The sequence below is a fragment of the Callorhinchus milii genome, unplaced genomic scaffold (genome assembly GCF_018977255.1).
Source record: "Callorhinchus milii isolate IMCB2004 unplaced genomic scaffold, IMCB_Cmil_1.0 Scaffold23, whole genome shotgun sequence".
Taxonomy (NCBI): Eukaryota; Metazoa; Chordata; class Chondrichthyes; order Chimaeriformes; family Callorhinchidae; genus Callorhinchus; species Callorhinchus milii.
The window spans coordinates 1,992,349-2,007,757 of record NW_024704764.1 but is presented as its reverse complement, the minus strand read 5'-3'; the positions used below and the strand labels follow the sequence as shown (position 1 = coordinate 2,007,757).

At 43.2% G+C, this 15,409-nt stretch overlaps 1 protein-coding gene across 1 annotated transcript in view; it reads right to left on the bottom strand.

Annotated features, from left to right (window-relative positions):
• Window positions 1–15,409, bottom strand: part of LOC103185703 (rho GTPase-activating protein 23) — a 98,450-nt gene that overhangs the window by 16,020 nt on the left and 67,021 nt on the right. Inside the window, exons 9-16 of the mRNA XM_007904340.2 lie at window positions 14,842–14,953; window positions 13,940–13,997; window positions 11,984–12,121; window positions 8,371–8,670; window positions 7,038–7,090; window positions 5,675–5,769; window positions 1,727–1,851; window positions 1,380–1,535 (exon numbers count right to left, since the gene is read on the bottom strand). Of these exons, the coding sequence (XP_007902531.2) occupies window positions 1,380–1,535; window positions 1,727–1,851; window positions 5,675–5,769; window positions 7,038–7,090; window positions 8,371–8,670; window positions 11,984–12,121; window positions 13,940–13,997; window positions 14,842–14,953 (1,037 nt within the window). The remainder of the gene's footprint in view (window positions 1–1,379; window positions 1,536–1,726; window positions 1,852–5,674; window positions 5,770–7,037; window positions 7,091–8,370; window positions 8,671–11,983; window positions 12,122–13,939; window positions 13,998–14,841; window positions 14,954–15,409) is intronic.

The window sequence follows — 15,409 nt, the reverse complement described above, 5'->3', positions numbered from 1 at the left end:
GGTGGTCAACAGCCACTGCAAAAAATGACATCGGTAAAGGGTCTTTCACGTCAGGAGGATGTCGCAAGGCGCTGGACAGTCAGAGATCTGCACCCGAGCTGGGAGTTGGGATCAAGACAGGTGGAGAGAGGGTAGGGGTAGGAGGGTCTTGAGGTGGGTCTTGATGGAAGGGGGGGGCAGTGGAGAGAGGGGGCGAGGTGGAGGGACTGTGCGATGGGAGGCAGGGGGTGAGGCAGAGGGTGGGGGCAGAGAGGGTCCCAGCTAATCCCTCAAGTACCAGGCTATGCAGTAAACAATTTTTTTGTGAATTAAAAACCACCACAAGCAGGTAATGTGACGAATATGGAAGAACGTGATAAAAGAATGAGGTGCAGGGTTTGAAGCCGAGCCGGAGTTACATAGAAGGCCAAGGTTACACACCGGCGTAGTTAGCAGGGCCGAGCAGCGGTGCATGAGGTGAGCGGAGTCGGAGCCAGAGGCAAAAAGGTGCTGGAGAGAGCTGAACATGATGGCTTCAATGTTTATAGAATCATAGAATTATACAGCACAGAAGGAGGCCATTCGGCCCATCGTGTCTGTGCCGGCTCTTTGAAAAGAGCTTCCAAATCAACCCCACTCCCCCGCTCTCTCCCCATAGCCCTGATCAACCCCACTCCCCCGCGCTCTCCCCATAGCCCTGATCAACCCCACTCCCCCGCTCTCTCCCCATAGCCCTGCAAACTTGTCCTCCCCAAATAGTTATCTACTTCTCTCTTAAAAATTATCGAATCGGCTTCCCCCAGCCTTTCAGGCAATGCAATCCAGATCCAAACTCGCTGTATGAAAACACTTCTCCTCACCTCCCCTCTGTCTCTTTTAACAACTGTTTTAAATCGGTGTCCTCGGGTTACCGACCCACCCACCAGTGCAAACAGTTTCTCCTTTTTCACCCTATCAAATCCCCCCCATAATTTTGAAAATAAAACTTCTATTAAGTCTCCGCTTAACCTTCTCTGCTCCAAGGAGAATAATCCCAGCTTCTCTACCTCTCCTGGGTGGTACCCAGAACTGAACACAGTCTCCAGCTGCGGTCTAACCATCATAACTTCCTGACTTTTGTATTCTGTTGTTGATGCTAAGCTGAAGGCAATTAAAGCTCATTCAGGACTTGACGTCTGACAGGCAATGGGCCAGAACAGCAATGTGCTGGGATCAAGGAGAGAAGTAAAAAGGCAGAGTTGTGCGTCATCTGACGGAAACTGACCCCATGCCCACAAAGGCACACCAGAGGTGACCATGTGGGAGTGCGAAGAGAAGCCATTAGAGGATAGATAGTGAAGATATTGTGAAAATAGCCGATGAAAGGAGTCACATTGTCAATAGCAGAACTGAAGGCTTACTTCTTCTGAGGTATTTAGATCAGTCGTTCCCTTATTAAGTTGCTCCTGTAGACTGGAGACCATGGCATTGTTCCCTGGCACCCTATAAATCCCTGTGTACTCCAGACCCTTCTCCTCCACCAACTTACAACAAATCTCCACTATTAACGGAATAAACTGTAAGAAAAAAGGAACAAAGACACACATCAAAATGCAACACATCAAAGCCTTCTGCTCAAAACAACCCTCACTTCACGCTATTTAAAGAACACAAAAAGCTCTTTACATCAACCAAAATAAAGAGGTGAAGCCAAAGTCAAGGAGAAGGCAAGATTTCGGTAATTACCCTGTTAGCACATTGCAGTTACCTTGTTATTAACACCATGCTGACAGTCCTCCAGTCGAACACCAAATGCTGCTCCCAGAACAGGTTTCTTAGCCTTCTTTATTATATTCAACCAGGAAGTTTTGTCCTTTGGTGGGCTGCTTTCATCTGTGCAAAATACAGGCAGACAAAAGGTTATTCTCCAACCGAGCAGAGCAAAATCTAATGATACTTGCATTTTATAGTACCTTTCAGGTCAAGTTGACTCCTCACAGGATTTAGAGTAAAGTGTATTTTGTAGGTAAACATTGCAGCCACAGGAATGTCCCAAAACAGCCACACTGGTCACTATGTTTTATGTCCAGCAGTCGTCAGCATTTTCATAAGTGCATCAGCCTAACTCAGCGGATCGCACTTTCACCTCTGAGTCAGAGGGTTGTGAGTTCAAGTCCCACGTCAGGACTTTGAACTCACAGTCTAGACTGACACTCAAATACAATGCTGGGGGCGAGCGGCATTGCTGGAGGTGTTGCCCTTCTGATGAGACGTCTGTGTCTGTTTCAGGTGGATGTGAAAGACCGCGTGGCACTAATCAAATAGAGAAGGGGGTTTCTCCTGGTGTCCTGGCCAACAATTGTCCAGTTAAAAATTTGGTCATTCACTTCATGACTGTGCGCAGACACTTGTGATGCACAAAACGGCTGCCACGTTTGCCCCTTAAAATTCAGTGAATCTTTGAGATGTTTTGAAGATGTAAAAGGCGCCAGGATTATTAGCATATAATAGAAGAATACCGCATTTAATGGAAGAAAAAATATTCCTATGAATTGAAGTCTTGAACAAATGTCATAAATAGGTTTGAAACTTGGTCTTTCTTCGTGTCGCTCTGCCATGTACTCTGACAAAGCAGTCATTAGTATGAAAAGATTAGGAATTAATCAGATAGACTAAGCTTCACAGTCTTCTCTAACTCTGCTTCACGAGTCCTGGGAAATTCCCTCTGCAGACAATTAGTTTGCCTTTGCTATTTGCACACAGTGGAATTTTGTGTTAAATTGATATCTCAATCAACCCAACGCCACAACTACTTTGTTCCTGGAGATAAAAGGCTGATCTTTGAAAGAATGAATATCATCAAAACCTCACGAGTGAATATTCATATTACTGAAGAATGGGGCAGGAGTGTTACTGAGCTTAACGTGGGGGAGAGTGGGGTTTGCACACACAGGGAACTCTTTTTACATTCACCACTATAAAGAATACCTATCTGAAAGATCGCTATCTGTAGCATCAGTGTTAGGCAGAGCCAGAGTCTAAACGATAAGACGGCTAAAGCAACCAGACAAATAACCATTATTATATTTTACTGAAACTCCTTCACACGGTCAGGCGCCTTGATGCTCAAAATCGACTCCCGATAATGTAAGCTGTTCTCAGAACCCAGAAAGTTGGTTAAAACAAGTACAGAAGATGCGGCAGCGTACAGTCTATGCAGGAACTGTGTCTTCGGATACACAGTCACTACACTTTCTAGTAAATCCTGTGAAGCGCTTTGAGATATTTTGGCGACGTGATAAGGTGCTTTATCAAAGACAAGGATTATTATTATTCCTGGTCTCTCTCTCCCACAATCCCTGTTCACTCTCCCTCAATCTCTCCACCTCACTCTCCCTCAATCCCTCTGCCTCAGTCTCCCTCACTCCCTCCGCCTTGCCCCTTTTCACCCCTTTTTCTGCTTTGCGTGGAGGGTGCTCTATAATAATAATAATCCTTGCATTTGATATAGCGCTTTTCACGTCTTCTCGAAGTCTCAAAGTGCTTCCCAGAATATGCTGTAAAGTGAATTGACCGTATATTTGTGGGCGAAACGCGGCAGCCAATTGCGCACAGCAGCGTCCCACAAACAGTCATGGATTGAACATGACCAATTAATTATTGTTTTGTTTTGGAGGGATTATTATTAGGCTCTGTGTGGAGTAAGAAAACTTGCCCAAGGTTTCGCCCTCTGCCTGGAATTGAACCCAGGTGTCTCGCTTGCAAGACGAGTGCTCTAACCACTGAGCTACAGGACTCCACTGTAAGTGCAAGTTGTATTATTATGACAGATTGGTCTTTAGTTAGGATAATTATGCAGCTTGACCTGAACTAGCACTGAGGGCAGTTGGCTGAAGAGCTAGAAACAGCAACCTGGTAACTCTAAAGTACTGAAAATGCCAGCAGGTCACTCAATATCTGAAGAGGTGTCAACTTTCATTAGACCTGGCTGCTTCAGCCCTGATCACACTTGTGTTCTTCTTTCTGACACTGAGCGAGCTGATGTGCAATTCCACTTCCTCGATTTTCTGTTTTTTATTCCGGTCGACTGGCATCAAACTTACAAAAGCCATTAACACAATTGAAACTCGTCAATCGGGACAGAATCCTGAACAAGTGGGCAACCTTAGTGCTTCTAACTCTGATTGCCTTCCTGAAGGTGGTGTGAGCTCACAGCAATCAGAAACTCTGAGAGATCAAACATGGAGTCCTGTAGCTTAGTGGTTAGAGCACTCGCCTCGCAAGCCAGAGGACCTGGGTTTGATTCTCTGGGAGGGTAAAACATTGGGTAAGTTTCTTTATCTCACACGCCCGTTTAGCTAGCAGTAAGTAGGAACCCGGTTGTTAGTCGATTGCAAGATCAGTTTCTGATGGTAATAAACCCTTCGAAAAAATAATAATTTGGTCACTTAATCCACGACTGTTTGTGGGACACTGCTGTGTGCAATTGGCTGTCGTGATTCGCCCACAAAATATAGTTAATTCACTTTACAGTATATTCTGTGAAGCGCTTTGAGACATTTCGAAAACGTGATAAGGCGCTGTATCAAATGCAAGGATTATTATTGTTATTACCATTCTGTATGGTGTTGGAACTTTGTTTAAATATCCCCACCTCCTTTGGCTTGCACCCCTAGCTCAGTGTCCAGCAAGCAGTTGTAAGCATTTTGAGACGTCCTCCCTACATGAAAGGCACTATATAAATATAAATTCTACTGTATACACTCTGAGATGCTATCCTACGTGAAGGTAGCTTTATAAACATAAATAATAATCATAATATTCGAAAATCCGCCTAAAAGCTTTCCTGTTCGCCGTGCTTACGGCCACCTCCCCCACTCCCCCGGCTTGGAGTCAGGCTCAGCTACTGCTAAGTGCTCTGAGACGCTACTATGGGCGGAGAGTGCTATATAAGTGCAAGTTGTTGTTCTTGTGGTACACTTGATGTAGACTGACTCCCCTTTCTGACTCCCCGCCCTGTGCACCCAACTAAACCATCTTAGTTCAACGCCATAAGCTCTTGAGAGGGTTTGTTTCAGAATGGAACGATTCGGTCATTTTGTTTCTTTGCAGAAAAATCTGGGGCGGATTGGTGAGATAATTCTCTGTGTTGCCCGCAGCTGGTCCCATTGGTCAGCGAGGCCAAGCCAGTGACCGGCGTCCAGGTCTCTGACAGCTGTCCAGGTCCCAAGAAGGTGGTCCCTCCCTAAGAGTATAGATTTTTGCAAAGACTGAAGTCACTTTGTGAAACAAGGGTGCCCTCTGTTGCATGGTTTCTCTCTTGCAGGTAGACTGAGACAGCCTACATTGATAAGATTATTTGAAGAGACTGAAACACAATTTATATCCATTCTCTTTACCACCTAATCACACGTGAATGCTGAACCTCTTGGGTCTCTGATAATCCCAACATTCTGAATCATCTCCCACACCACATCATGATTACTGATGTGAAAGACAGGAAAGTGTTGAAGATGCAGCAGCTTAACCAGCATCTGAAAAGAGTGTCGCCGGCTGATGAAAGCTCACACGCTCACTCCACTGCTGTAACCAAATCTAACCACCTTCAATTCTTAACGGAGGTGAAAGGGCCGGGGAATCATTGAGGCAGATGGAAGTTTCTCAAACTGTCAGGCGTGGTGAGAGTGACAACACGTGGCATGAGCAATGGAATTACCTTTGAGGTTGGTATCTTGCCTGGGTGATCGTGGCCTTCGGATAACATGATGGCGGGGTCCTTTTGGAGAGGAGTCTGACTTGTTATTTGCAGGGCTGTAACACAATCCACACAGCGGTCTCAGCTTTAAACCAGAATCGATTTGAGAACAACTGAAACCTACTTCCAGTGTTTGGCCCGTGTGGCAAACCAGAAACCCTATCTCAATCGTAAAACTAAATGCAGGACTGTAACGTTAGCTGCTCGGCACACGGCCAGCAGGTTTCATAATTTAGTGAAGCCGTAAAATGATGTAAACCCATCGTTTGCTCCCAACGCTATAATATTTTATTTTCTAGTTATTTCCGTTTTTCCTCAGTCCCATTTTAATAGCCACACTGAACAAGGTGGATAAGCACTGTGTTCCTTTCAGACAGCAGGAGGAGCAGTTAACGTAACATCCTTATAAACATAACCGCAAAATACTGGAAATCTGAAGCAAAAAAAGAAGTGGCTGGGAACGCTCAGCAGGTCAGGCGGATTCTATGGAGAAAGGAAAGTGAGTCAATGTCTCGGGGCCACAACTCTTTGGCAGAACTGAGTTCTTACGAAGGGTCGTGGACCCGAAACATTGACGCACTTTCCTTTCTCCGTAGACGCTGCCTGACCTGCTGAGCGCTCCCAGCGACTTCTGTATTTGATCTTAATAAACACGACTGCTCGTGATCTCGCCTGTTCTGTTTCTTTATTGGCAGAAATCTGTAGTTCTTAAAAGAAAATCAGCTTAAACATTAAGGTTGCATTTAAGAAGTTGCCAAATTTTGGACACTCTATAAATGCGAGGTAAATAAGAATAAAAGAAGAGCCAGGTAGAATTTCTCCCCATTAGTCCCAGTGTGGCCACGAGACGAACAGTTTGTGACGGTGCTCCCAATTTCAGACGACAGCAGGCCCCGACCTGAAGTCAGGACAACGTCAGCCATTGTAAATAAAGCTAGATTACAGACAACCCAAAAGTCAGTCTAAGGAGCACCAGTCAGCAGGTTTCAGTGGTGATTTATGCCTTTATTATAAGTACACGGCTTTATATATTAAAGAGCACAGTAAGAGAAACTGTCTCATATCTCTCACTAAGTCTTTTTTTTGTGAAAAGTACACATCGGGAGGAATGAGGTATAATGATGAGTCAGACGTCTCAGATTGGGTGGAGGCCCCAACACTCCCTCAGCACAGGTGCCGTGTGAACGAGTACCAACACACACAGATTAGTACCTCTTTATTCCAGGAACTGGATAGGAAACAAACAAGTGTCTAATCCAGCACTGGCTGAACACTCTGTGCTATGTATGAAAGAGGTGACTTAACAACAAAAAGGTTTCGGTACCTCTGGTTTCTGTACTCCTTCAATTTGACTTCTATCAATTTTGTACTTGTGTCCTAATTTTAAAGAAAAAGAGAATTAAAAGGTTTTGTTAAACAATTCCTCTCAAGGGCAAATTATGTTAAACATACCTTTTTTAAAACATTTCCATTATCCACTAAACATTTCTGCCACACGTATCACTGTGTTTATATATTTGGGACGTCTCAACGATGTCAAATATCCAAATTAAAGATTATTATTTTTATTATGTTGTGATTTATTTCCGGGTATATTGAGGATATATTATCCTGTGGGTCAGAGTGGCTCTCACCGCATTTCTGCCAGGATTTAGTCTTTGTCCCAACAACTCCGGCACAGAATAGTATCACCAAAATGCTACGGTATACCATTGATTGCCCACTCACACTCTAAAACAAGTGTGGCCAACCCATTGCCCATCAAGAAATGTCCTGCTGAACATTCGCACTAGTCCAGGCAAGTCTGCGTTAAATTAATGTTTACTGAGTAGCGATTTTGATATGGTGACCATAACTCAAGAAATATTCATATGGTTGGCCACCACTAGTGATGTCTAAACCGAGGATGATGTCTTATATTGGTGGATGGTATGAAGTACTCTTTCAGTCTCCATACACTATCCAGTGAACTGCTGAAACGATGGGAAGAATATAACTTGCAATTCACATTCAGAGTTTGAGTCAGGGTGATTGGCTGGTTTTGTATCACAAAATATAAAGCAAATCCACTTTACAATATATTCTGTGAAGCTCTTTGAGACGTCTCAATGACATGATAAGGCGCTATATCAAATGAAAGGGTTAGTATTATTATTACCACTCTGACAGCCAGAGGCCCCATATTCTTTTTGTAAGGAATTATTATAATTCTACTTTTAATTCAAAGAATTCAAGGGAAAGTTGGAAGAAAACATTTGTTCAGAGAGGCTTAGTTGGAATGTGGAATTCTCTGCCACAAACTGTGGCTGAGGCAGAGGCCATGATTTATTTTAAAAAGGAAATTAGACAGATGTTTGATGAGGAGGAATATTAAGGGGTTTGGGGTGCGAGCAGGAGATTGGGATTGATAATAATCAATCAATAATCGTTGCTTTTGACATAGCACCTTCCATGTCAGGAGGATGTCTTGAAGAGTTTCACAAGATTCAATGAGGTGTATTTTTATAGTCAAAAAGCAGGCAGTCAATTTGCACACCGCAAACATCCCACAGTTGCATTACTTTCATGTAGAGAAATACAGTGCGCAGACCTGGAACAGTTGAATAGCCTTTTTCTCTGCTGGAATACTTTATGTTTTTAATAAAAACAGTACTCACTTCTCCCTCGGTTTTACTATTTTCTTGGATAATTTTAATCCAGTTCAGCATGTCGTCCCTATCCTCAGCTTGGAACAGATAGTCACAAAAGTCCGATGTAGTCAGACGAAAAACGTTCTTCCTTTTAGTCTCACTGTATGAAATATCAATCAAACAGGCCTTGATACAAATGGGCTGTTCGTCATCAGCTTGTGAGGAAGAGGCAGACACGGCATCCCTTTTATCTTTGTACAGGTACAAGGAATGTGATCGCAGGAGGGCATAAACCCGTTTCCAAGGACGAATGCTGCTCACAATCCTCTGCGAAAGGAAAACAGCAAAGGCTGGGTTTTTTAAAAAAAAACTCCATGGATGTGAAACTTCAATAGAATATCTTGTCCATTTTAATCTTTTGAAAAGCTGTGCGTTTCATCTTCCTACGCATTTGAAAGAACCACTAATATCCAGAAGAAACAAAGTATGTGTACCACACATAGGAAAACAAAGGAGAACAGTTACCGTCAGAAACAGCTGAGAGCTCGATGGCAGGGCATGAATAATGGATAAGCAAATAAATCAATAAATCATCAGATAAAAGAAAAGTAGATTAGTAAGAAGCAAATCACTAGATAATCAAGAAAAACAATTCAAATAGCAACGCATTTGCAGGAAAATCAACAGTTCATTTTAAACTGCAGTGCCTTATTTTCTTCCGATCTACTTATTCATTTCATTGACTCGTAAATAAACAGTTTGTAATCCTGAATCACGCATAAACTACATTCTTGATCAATACATCACTGGAATGAAACAAATTCTGACAGAAAACTCACTGGAATGAACTCGCATTAGAAATATAAGAAGATAAGTTATTTCTCTTATGCAGGCTGGGCACGCTTGAAAATCTCCTGGGATTACCATTTACTAATTCTGGATTCATCAAAGATACCTAATCAACACCAGCCACTACAGAGCCTACAGAACCCAAATTGCCGTAGCGAAATATTCTGCAGTCTCGATCCACAGCTGTCCTTCCAACCCCAACACCCAGTCCCTAACTAAGTCCGCTTTCCTCCACCTCTGTTAACTGCCTGCCTCTGACCGTAAATCACCCCTCACGCAGCTGAAACCCTCATCCACGCTTTTGGCACCTACCACCTCAATTATTCCCCCTTCCACTATCCACAAAATCAAAATAGTTAAAAACTCTGCCGCCCGTACACTCACTCCATACCCCCATAAACTCCATACCCCCATCACTGCAGTCCTTGCCAGGCTCCGCTGGCTCCCGAACAAATCGACTTGAAGATTCTCACATTCCTCTACAAATCCCTTCACACCCTGACATCTCTCTACCTCTCTGACCTGCTGACTCCCCCGGCAATCCAAACCAAACTGAGAATTCGACACACCCCACCTACGCATGGAAATTACGGAGCTAGATTTTTGGAATGGAATGCGCACTCTCTCCCTGGAGGGACGCTCTAAATATTCCATATCCTCACAACGATTCCCTCCCCTCAAAATGATGCACATGCGATTTGTTTGCATTTTGAAATAATGGAAAGCATTGAAAACTGATCCCACACAGACAGGACCTCATTCGTAAGCGTCCAGAAGCGCAGCCTTTAATTCGTCTCTGCTCTTCTGCCACAAACTCTGTTTTTAGCTGTGACATGTCATTTCTATTTGCTTCTAATTCACATGATACAAAGTCTGCACAGAAGCAGAAACACAATGTACAGACGCGTGTTTCATCAAACAGATAAAGAATGAAGGGGTAATGTTATGTCAATTTGATTACATTTTATAAGTGCACATTGTCAAAGTGTACTAAGAGCATCAATGAGAACTTCACCCCAAAATTGAGTCATGTAGCATATTGGTTAGAGCACTTGCCTCGCAAGCAAGAGGACTTGGGTTCGATTCCCGGACAGGGCGAAATGGAAGGCAAGTTTCGTTACTCCATGACTTTTTTGATCGGACAAATTAGCACCAAATATTCCCTCGAAACAATTATCCTTAAAATATTATAATACTATAATAATACTATAATAATCCTTGCATTTGATGTAGCGCATTATCATGTCTTCGAGACGTCTCAAAGCCCTTCACAGAATATACTCTAAAGTGAATTGGCTGTATATTTTTGGGGTGAATGTGGCAGTTAACTGTCACAGCAGTGTCCCACAAACAGTCGTGAGTGAGTGATCAAATTGTTCTAATTTTTTTTAAGGAATTATTGTCCCTGGAAAAGCGATCCGCCAACCAACTAACAACCAGATTCCCACTTACTGCTGGATAAACATAGCCGTGTGGAGTAAGGAAACTTGCCTATGGTTTCACCCAGCCTGGGAATCAAACCCAGACCTTCTCGCTTGCGACGCGAGTGCTTTATCCAATCCGCTGCAGTACAGGAGGTAATACGTTCATTTATATTGTGAACAGTTCAAAAAGATAGATTTCCATTGGTAAGAACATCATTTTAACAGATGCATAATTGATAATAAAACATATTTCCACTTTTCCACATGACACTGCAATACCTCAGATGTGACAGGTTGTACCAGCTACAAGCTTAGTGAGGAAACCACGCACCTGTCTTGTTGGGTGTTTTTGGACATAATTTTGTTAGCCATTATATTAGTTGAAACTACAGTATTTTATGCTGTACTTACATTCGAAGCGGTCAAGAAAAACAAGTGTGATGCAAGCGACTACTGAGCACTTCATCTAAATGTGCTCCAATAGCTGTATGAAATATTCAAGGAAGCAGCCGGGGCCATTAGGATTCCTAGAATATTGAATCATCTCACATTAAACTTCCCAAGAGCTTATTGCAAAATTAATTATTAATTGTATACCTTTACTTGGGAACCGTACAGCACATCATTCATTGAAAACTCAGTTCCAGTGAGGGGAAAAGGGACGAAAGAGACTGAAATCAAATCCACTCGGCCAGCATGATGCATTTGGGAAAGTAGGATTACAGGATTGGATTTAACCTTTGAGTAAGGTTTCGAGCAACACACCACTGATTATTAATGGCCAACACACACTGCCACAATCATTACGTAGCTTCTTGCAGTGTTACATTGTTTTCAGCTATTGATCGTTTTCTTTTGAAAGACCAGCTCTACACATGAGGCAAGAGAAGACTAGCCTTTGCACTCATTAGATCTCAGCTGGGTGGCTGAATGAAGTATCTCACTGTTACAGCCACTCCAACATAGTATATCCATTCCATAGAATTACGAAGACCGTACAGCATCAACGTTGGCCATTTGGTTCACCTCCTCTTTGCTGTGTTTATGCTCCACAAAGGGCCTCCTAATTCCTGCTTCATTTACCTTTCTATTCCCTTCTCCACATGCATGCATCAAGTTTCCTCTTGAATTCAAATAGAAGAGGGAAACAACAGAAAAATAAAAACAGTGCAAAGTAATTTGTAAGAGAGATAAACAATTAGTCTGTTCAAGTTTTATATGTATTAAAGTGCGTCTGTACGTGTGCGAAAGAGAAAGAGAGAGATGGAAGTTATAATATTAAAAACGGAGTCACTAAACAATGATAGAAAATGTTAGCTGACGGAAGCTTCTACTTAAACCTATGCTACGTCAGAGATAGGACTTGCCTTTCCCTTCTCTGCGACGAGTTGCCGAAAATGCAACCATCCTTCTTTCCTGACATCACTGAAAGTCACGTCACAGAGGTCGGAAGTGGAATGTCGCTTAGTTCTCGTGTCTTCAGAGGTGTCCAAGCTATCTAGGGACTGATCAAACAAACATTAAATGGTCAGACGGTCCTGAAGATTTTGTTAACCAGCGTGTTTAAGGTTCCCTGAAAGTGACCACCACCGACAACAATTTGCATTTATATAACGCCCTCACGCAGGATAGCGTCCCAGTCACCAGCGGTAAAATCAGCCCAAAGAAGGCCAGTGTTCGTCCTGCAGGCCTCAGGCAAAGCTCGCTTCCAGGGTCCCTGCCAGTGTTGCCAGTGTACCCGTGTCAGTAGGTGGCGGGTGACGACTCGCTCACCGTGAGGACAGCTTGTGGCACAGCTCAAACGCCGGCCAGAGCTGGACGGCTTCTCCTCAGATGCTGGGAGACTGGCAACGAGTCCCCAGGAAACCGGACGTAATAATAATAATAATAATCCTTGCATTTGATATAGCGCTTTTCACATCTTCTCGACGTCTCAAAGTGCTTCACAGAAGAGGCTGTGAAGTGAATTGACTGTATATTTATGGGTGAAACGCGGCAGCCAATTGCGCACAGCAATGTCCCACAAACAGTCGTAGATTGAAAATGACCAATTTATTATTGTTTTTGGTTTTGGAGGGATTATTATTAGGCTCTGTGTGGAGTAAGGAAACTTGCCCAAGGTTTCGCCCTCTGCCTGGAATTGAACTCAGGTGTCTCGCTTGCAAAGCGAGTGCTCTAACCACTGAGCTACAGGACTCCACGTAGTGGGGGATGTGCCGGACCTGAGACTTGTGGCTATTGGCTGGAGGTAGCCGACGTGGGCCTGGAGAAGCCGTGTTTAGGCTGTGACCTTGTGTCCCATCACTCCATCATTTCATCCATCGCCATTTTGAGACAACAAGTAACCGAGTTGCAGGGCTTCCTGCAATTGCATGGGTTGGATATGCCTAACGCCACCAATGGCCCCAAAGTGAACTCAGTCACCACATCATTGGTCATTCACTTCATGGCTGTTTGAGGGACATTGCGGCTAGTTATGTTCACAGGCAAATGGCCCAGAGAAAACATCTGTACATGGTTGATTCTGGCCAACCTGCCACCTCCAAAGAACTGGTGCTTTAATGATCATTTATATTTAAGAAGTAGCTTTATGCAGAGCAACTCATACAACAGCAGGATTCCGGGACTCTGCTTTCTAAACATCACTGAGGTTTGGCTCGTGTTTCAAGCACTCAATAATTAAAAATAAAAAGCTCATCGGTGCACTTTGGATGAATGCAGGTTTATCTCCAGTGAATGGCATACAATATTTACAGATCGCAAGACAACATCTTTCCTGGGTTCAGTCCTGTGGGGCCACAACAGGTTGACTAATTTTGGGGCAGAAATTAAAAATGTACTTTTCATAAATAATTTGGTAGTTTTGTCGTTCAGGCATTTTACGTCTACTAGAATGTTTCACTCCGCGCAACACAATGGTTTATTCATCACCACAGATTCAATGGTTTTCATAGTCGGAGGCTCCTGGAAATAAAATCTCAATCCTCCTGAGAGTGGATTTCACATTAGAGGCTCACTCTCCTCATAAGCGTTGACTATAGGAGATTCTCCCGGTATCCTGGTCAACAATTCCCCAGATTAAAAAAAAATAAGTCATTCACTTCAAGGCTGTTTTCACAAAATTGCTGCGAATGACCATATTCGTGGGTACAGAAACACCCAGAGACCAGAATTGCAAATAGTTGATTCTGGCCAATCCCCAAGTAAATCTCCTCATTTATAATTAAGCAGCAGCTTTATGCAGCTGATCTCTGACGATTTATAAGCGGGTTTTGGTGAGCGATGGAGATTTAATTTTACAACTTTTACAAATCGACTCTTACCCCGTCTGTGAAAAAACTCTTCAGAATCTTAAGGCTCGGAACTCGTTTTGGCAGCTTCCTAAGGGAAAAAAAGAGACACCAAAATGAGGGATCAAAATGTCTCCTTGACCTCTGTACAATTTAGCACAGAATCTAGGCATCAAATACACCGCAGGATATCATCGTTTATAAGCTGCTTTGGTTAAAACAAATCATAACTTGTAAAAGTCAATGTGGATTAGCTCAGCGCTGCGCACAATGCTTCACATCTCCTGACACCCAGATAATATCTCATACCAAACACTGAGATGGCCTCTCCCACCAAGGTCCGAAACTTCATACACTGACCAAATTTTATCCCAATAATTTCTAAAGCTCTTCAGCTGATGAATAAACTATTAAAATACATCTTTGAATATGAAGGAGATTCATTTGTAGTGAGATAGGCCCCTTAATCATAACCCCAGACATTATTGTCAACCAGGTATGCAACAGCAACAACTTGCATTGATATAGCTCCCTTCATGTTGGCTCGTCTCTTGGACTGCTTGTCGGTGATGGGGTTGGATTGCAGAGTCAGGGAAAAGGGTATGTGGGAGGTGACAATTGGTTTAAGGGGTAGGTTTCAAGGTGAGACTTAAAGATAGATGAGGATGGGCGAGGCTGAGGGATCCCAATTACAACTTGTTTTGATATCTATTCTTTTGTACCATCTATTCTTTTGCATCAGACAATCTGGAGCATTAGACAAATAAATCTAAGTCTAGGGACCTCTCTCTCTCTCTCTCTCTCTTTCACACACACACACACCCACCCACTCACTCTCACACTAGGATGTGAATCCGTTTAATTTCCACATTGATTTTTTTTCAGAAAGACAACAGGTTTTGATCATCAAACCAAGTTCCCGTGAAAAAACTTACGAGTAGACCTTTCGCTCTTCCCGATATGAATTTAATCCTTCATCACATGACTTTGATCTCTCGGTCGTTATAGCTAGAAGGTAAGAGGAGCGTCGGCTAGCTTTAATGTTGCCTGATGAAACAAAATGCAGCACACATAACAAGAATTGAAAAGGAAGGAAGGAAGGAAGGAAGGAAGGAAGGAAGGAAGGAAGGAAGGAAGGAAGGAAGGAAGGAAGGAAGGAAGGAAGGAAGGAAGGAAGGAAGGAAGGAAGGAAGGAAGGAAGGAAGGAAGGAAGGAAGGAAGGAAGGAAGGAAGGAAGGAAGGAAAAGATGGGCAGTGTTCAATGCAGCTTCGAAAACCCCGTGACACAATTTCTTCTTTCTCACCATTTAACATTTTTGTTTGCCATTTGCATTGTTTGACAGTGGAAATACCATGTCGATACCTCCAGCAAATCCAAATAGTCAGATCATCAGTTAGTTTGCCCACTTGTGACTACAGGGATGTGTTGTGGACACCCTGTGAATGGGGCCTGGGGTGGAGGCAAAGACAGTAGATATTTAAGCCTAGTGGAATTGATGGTCA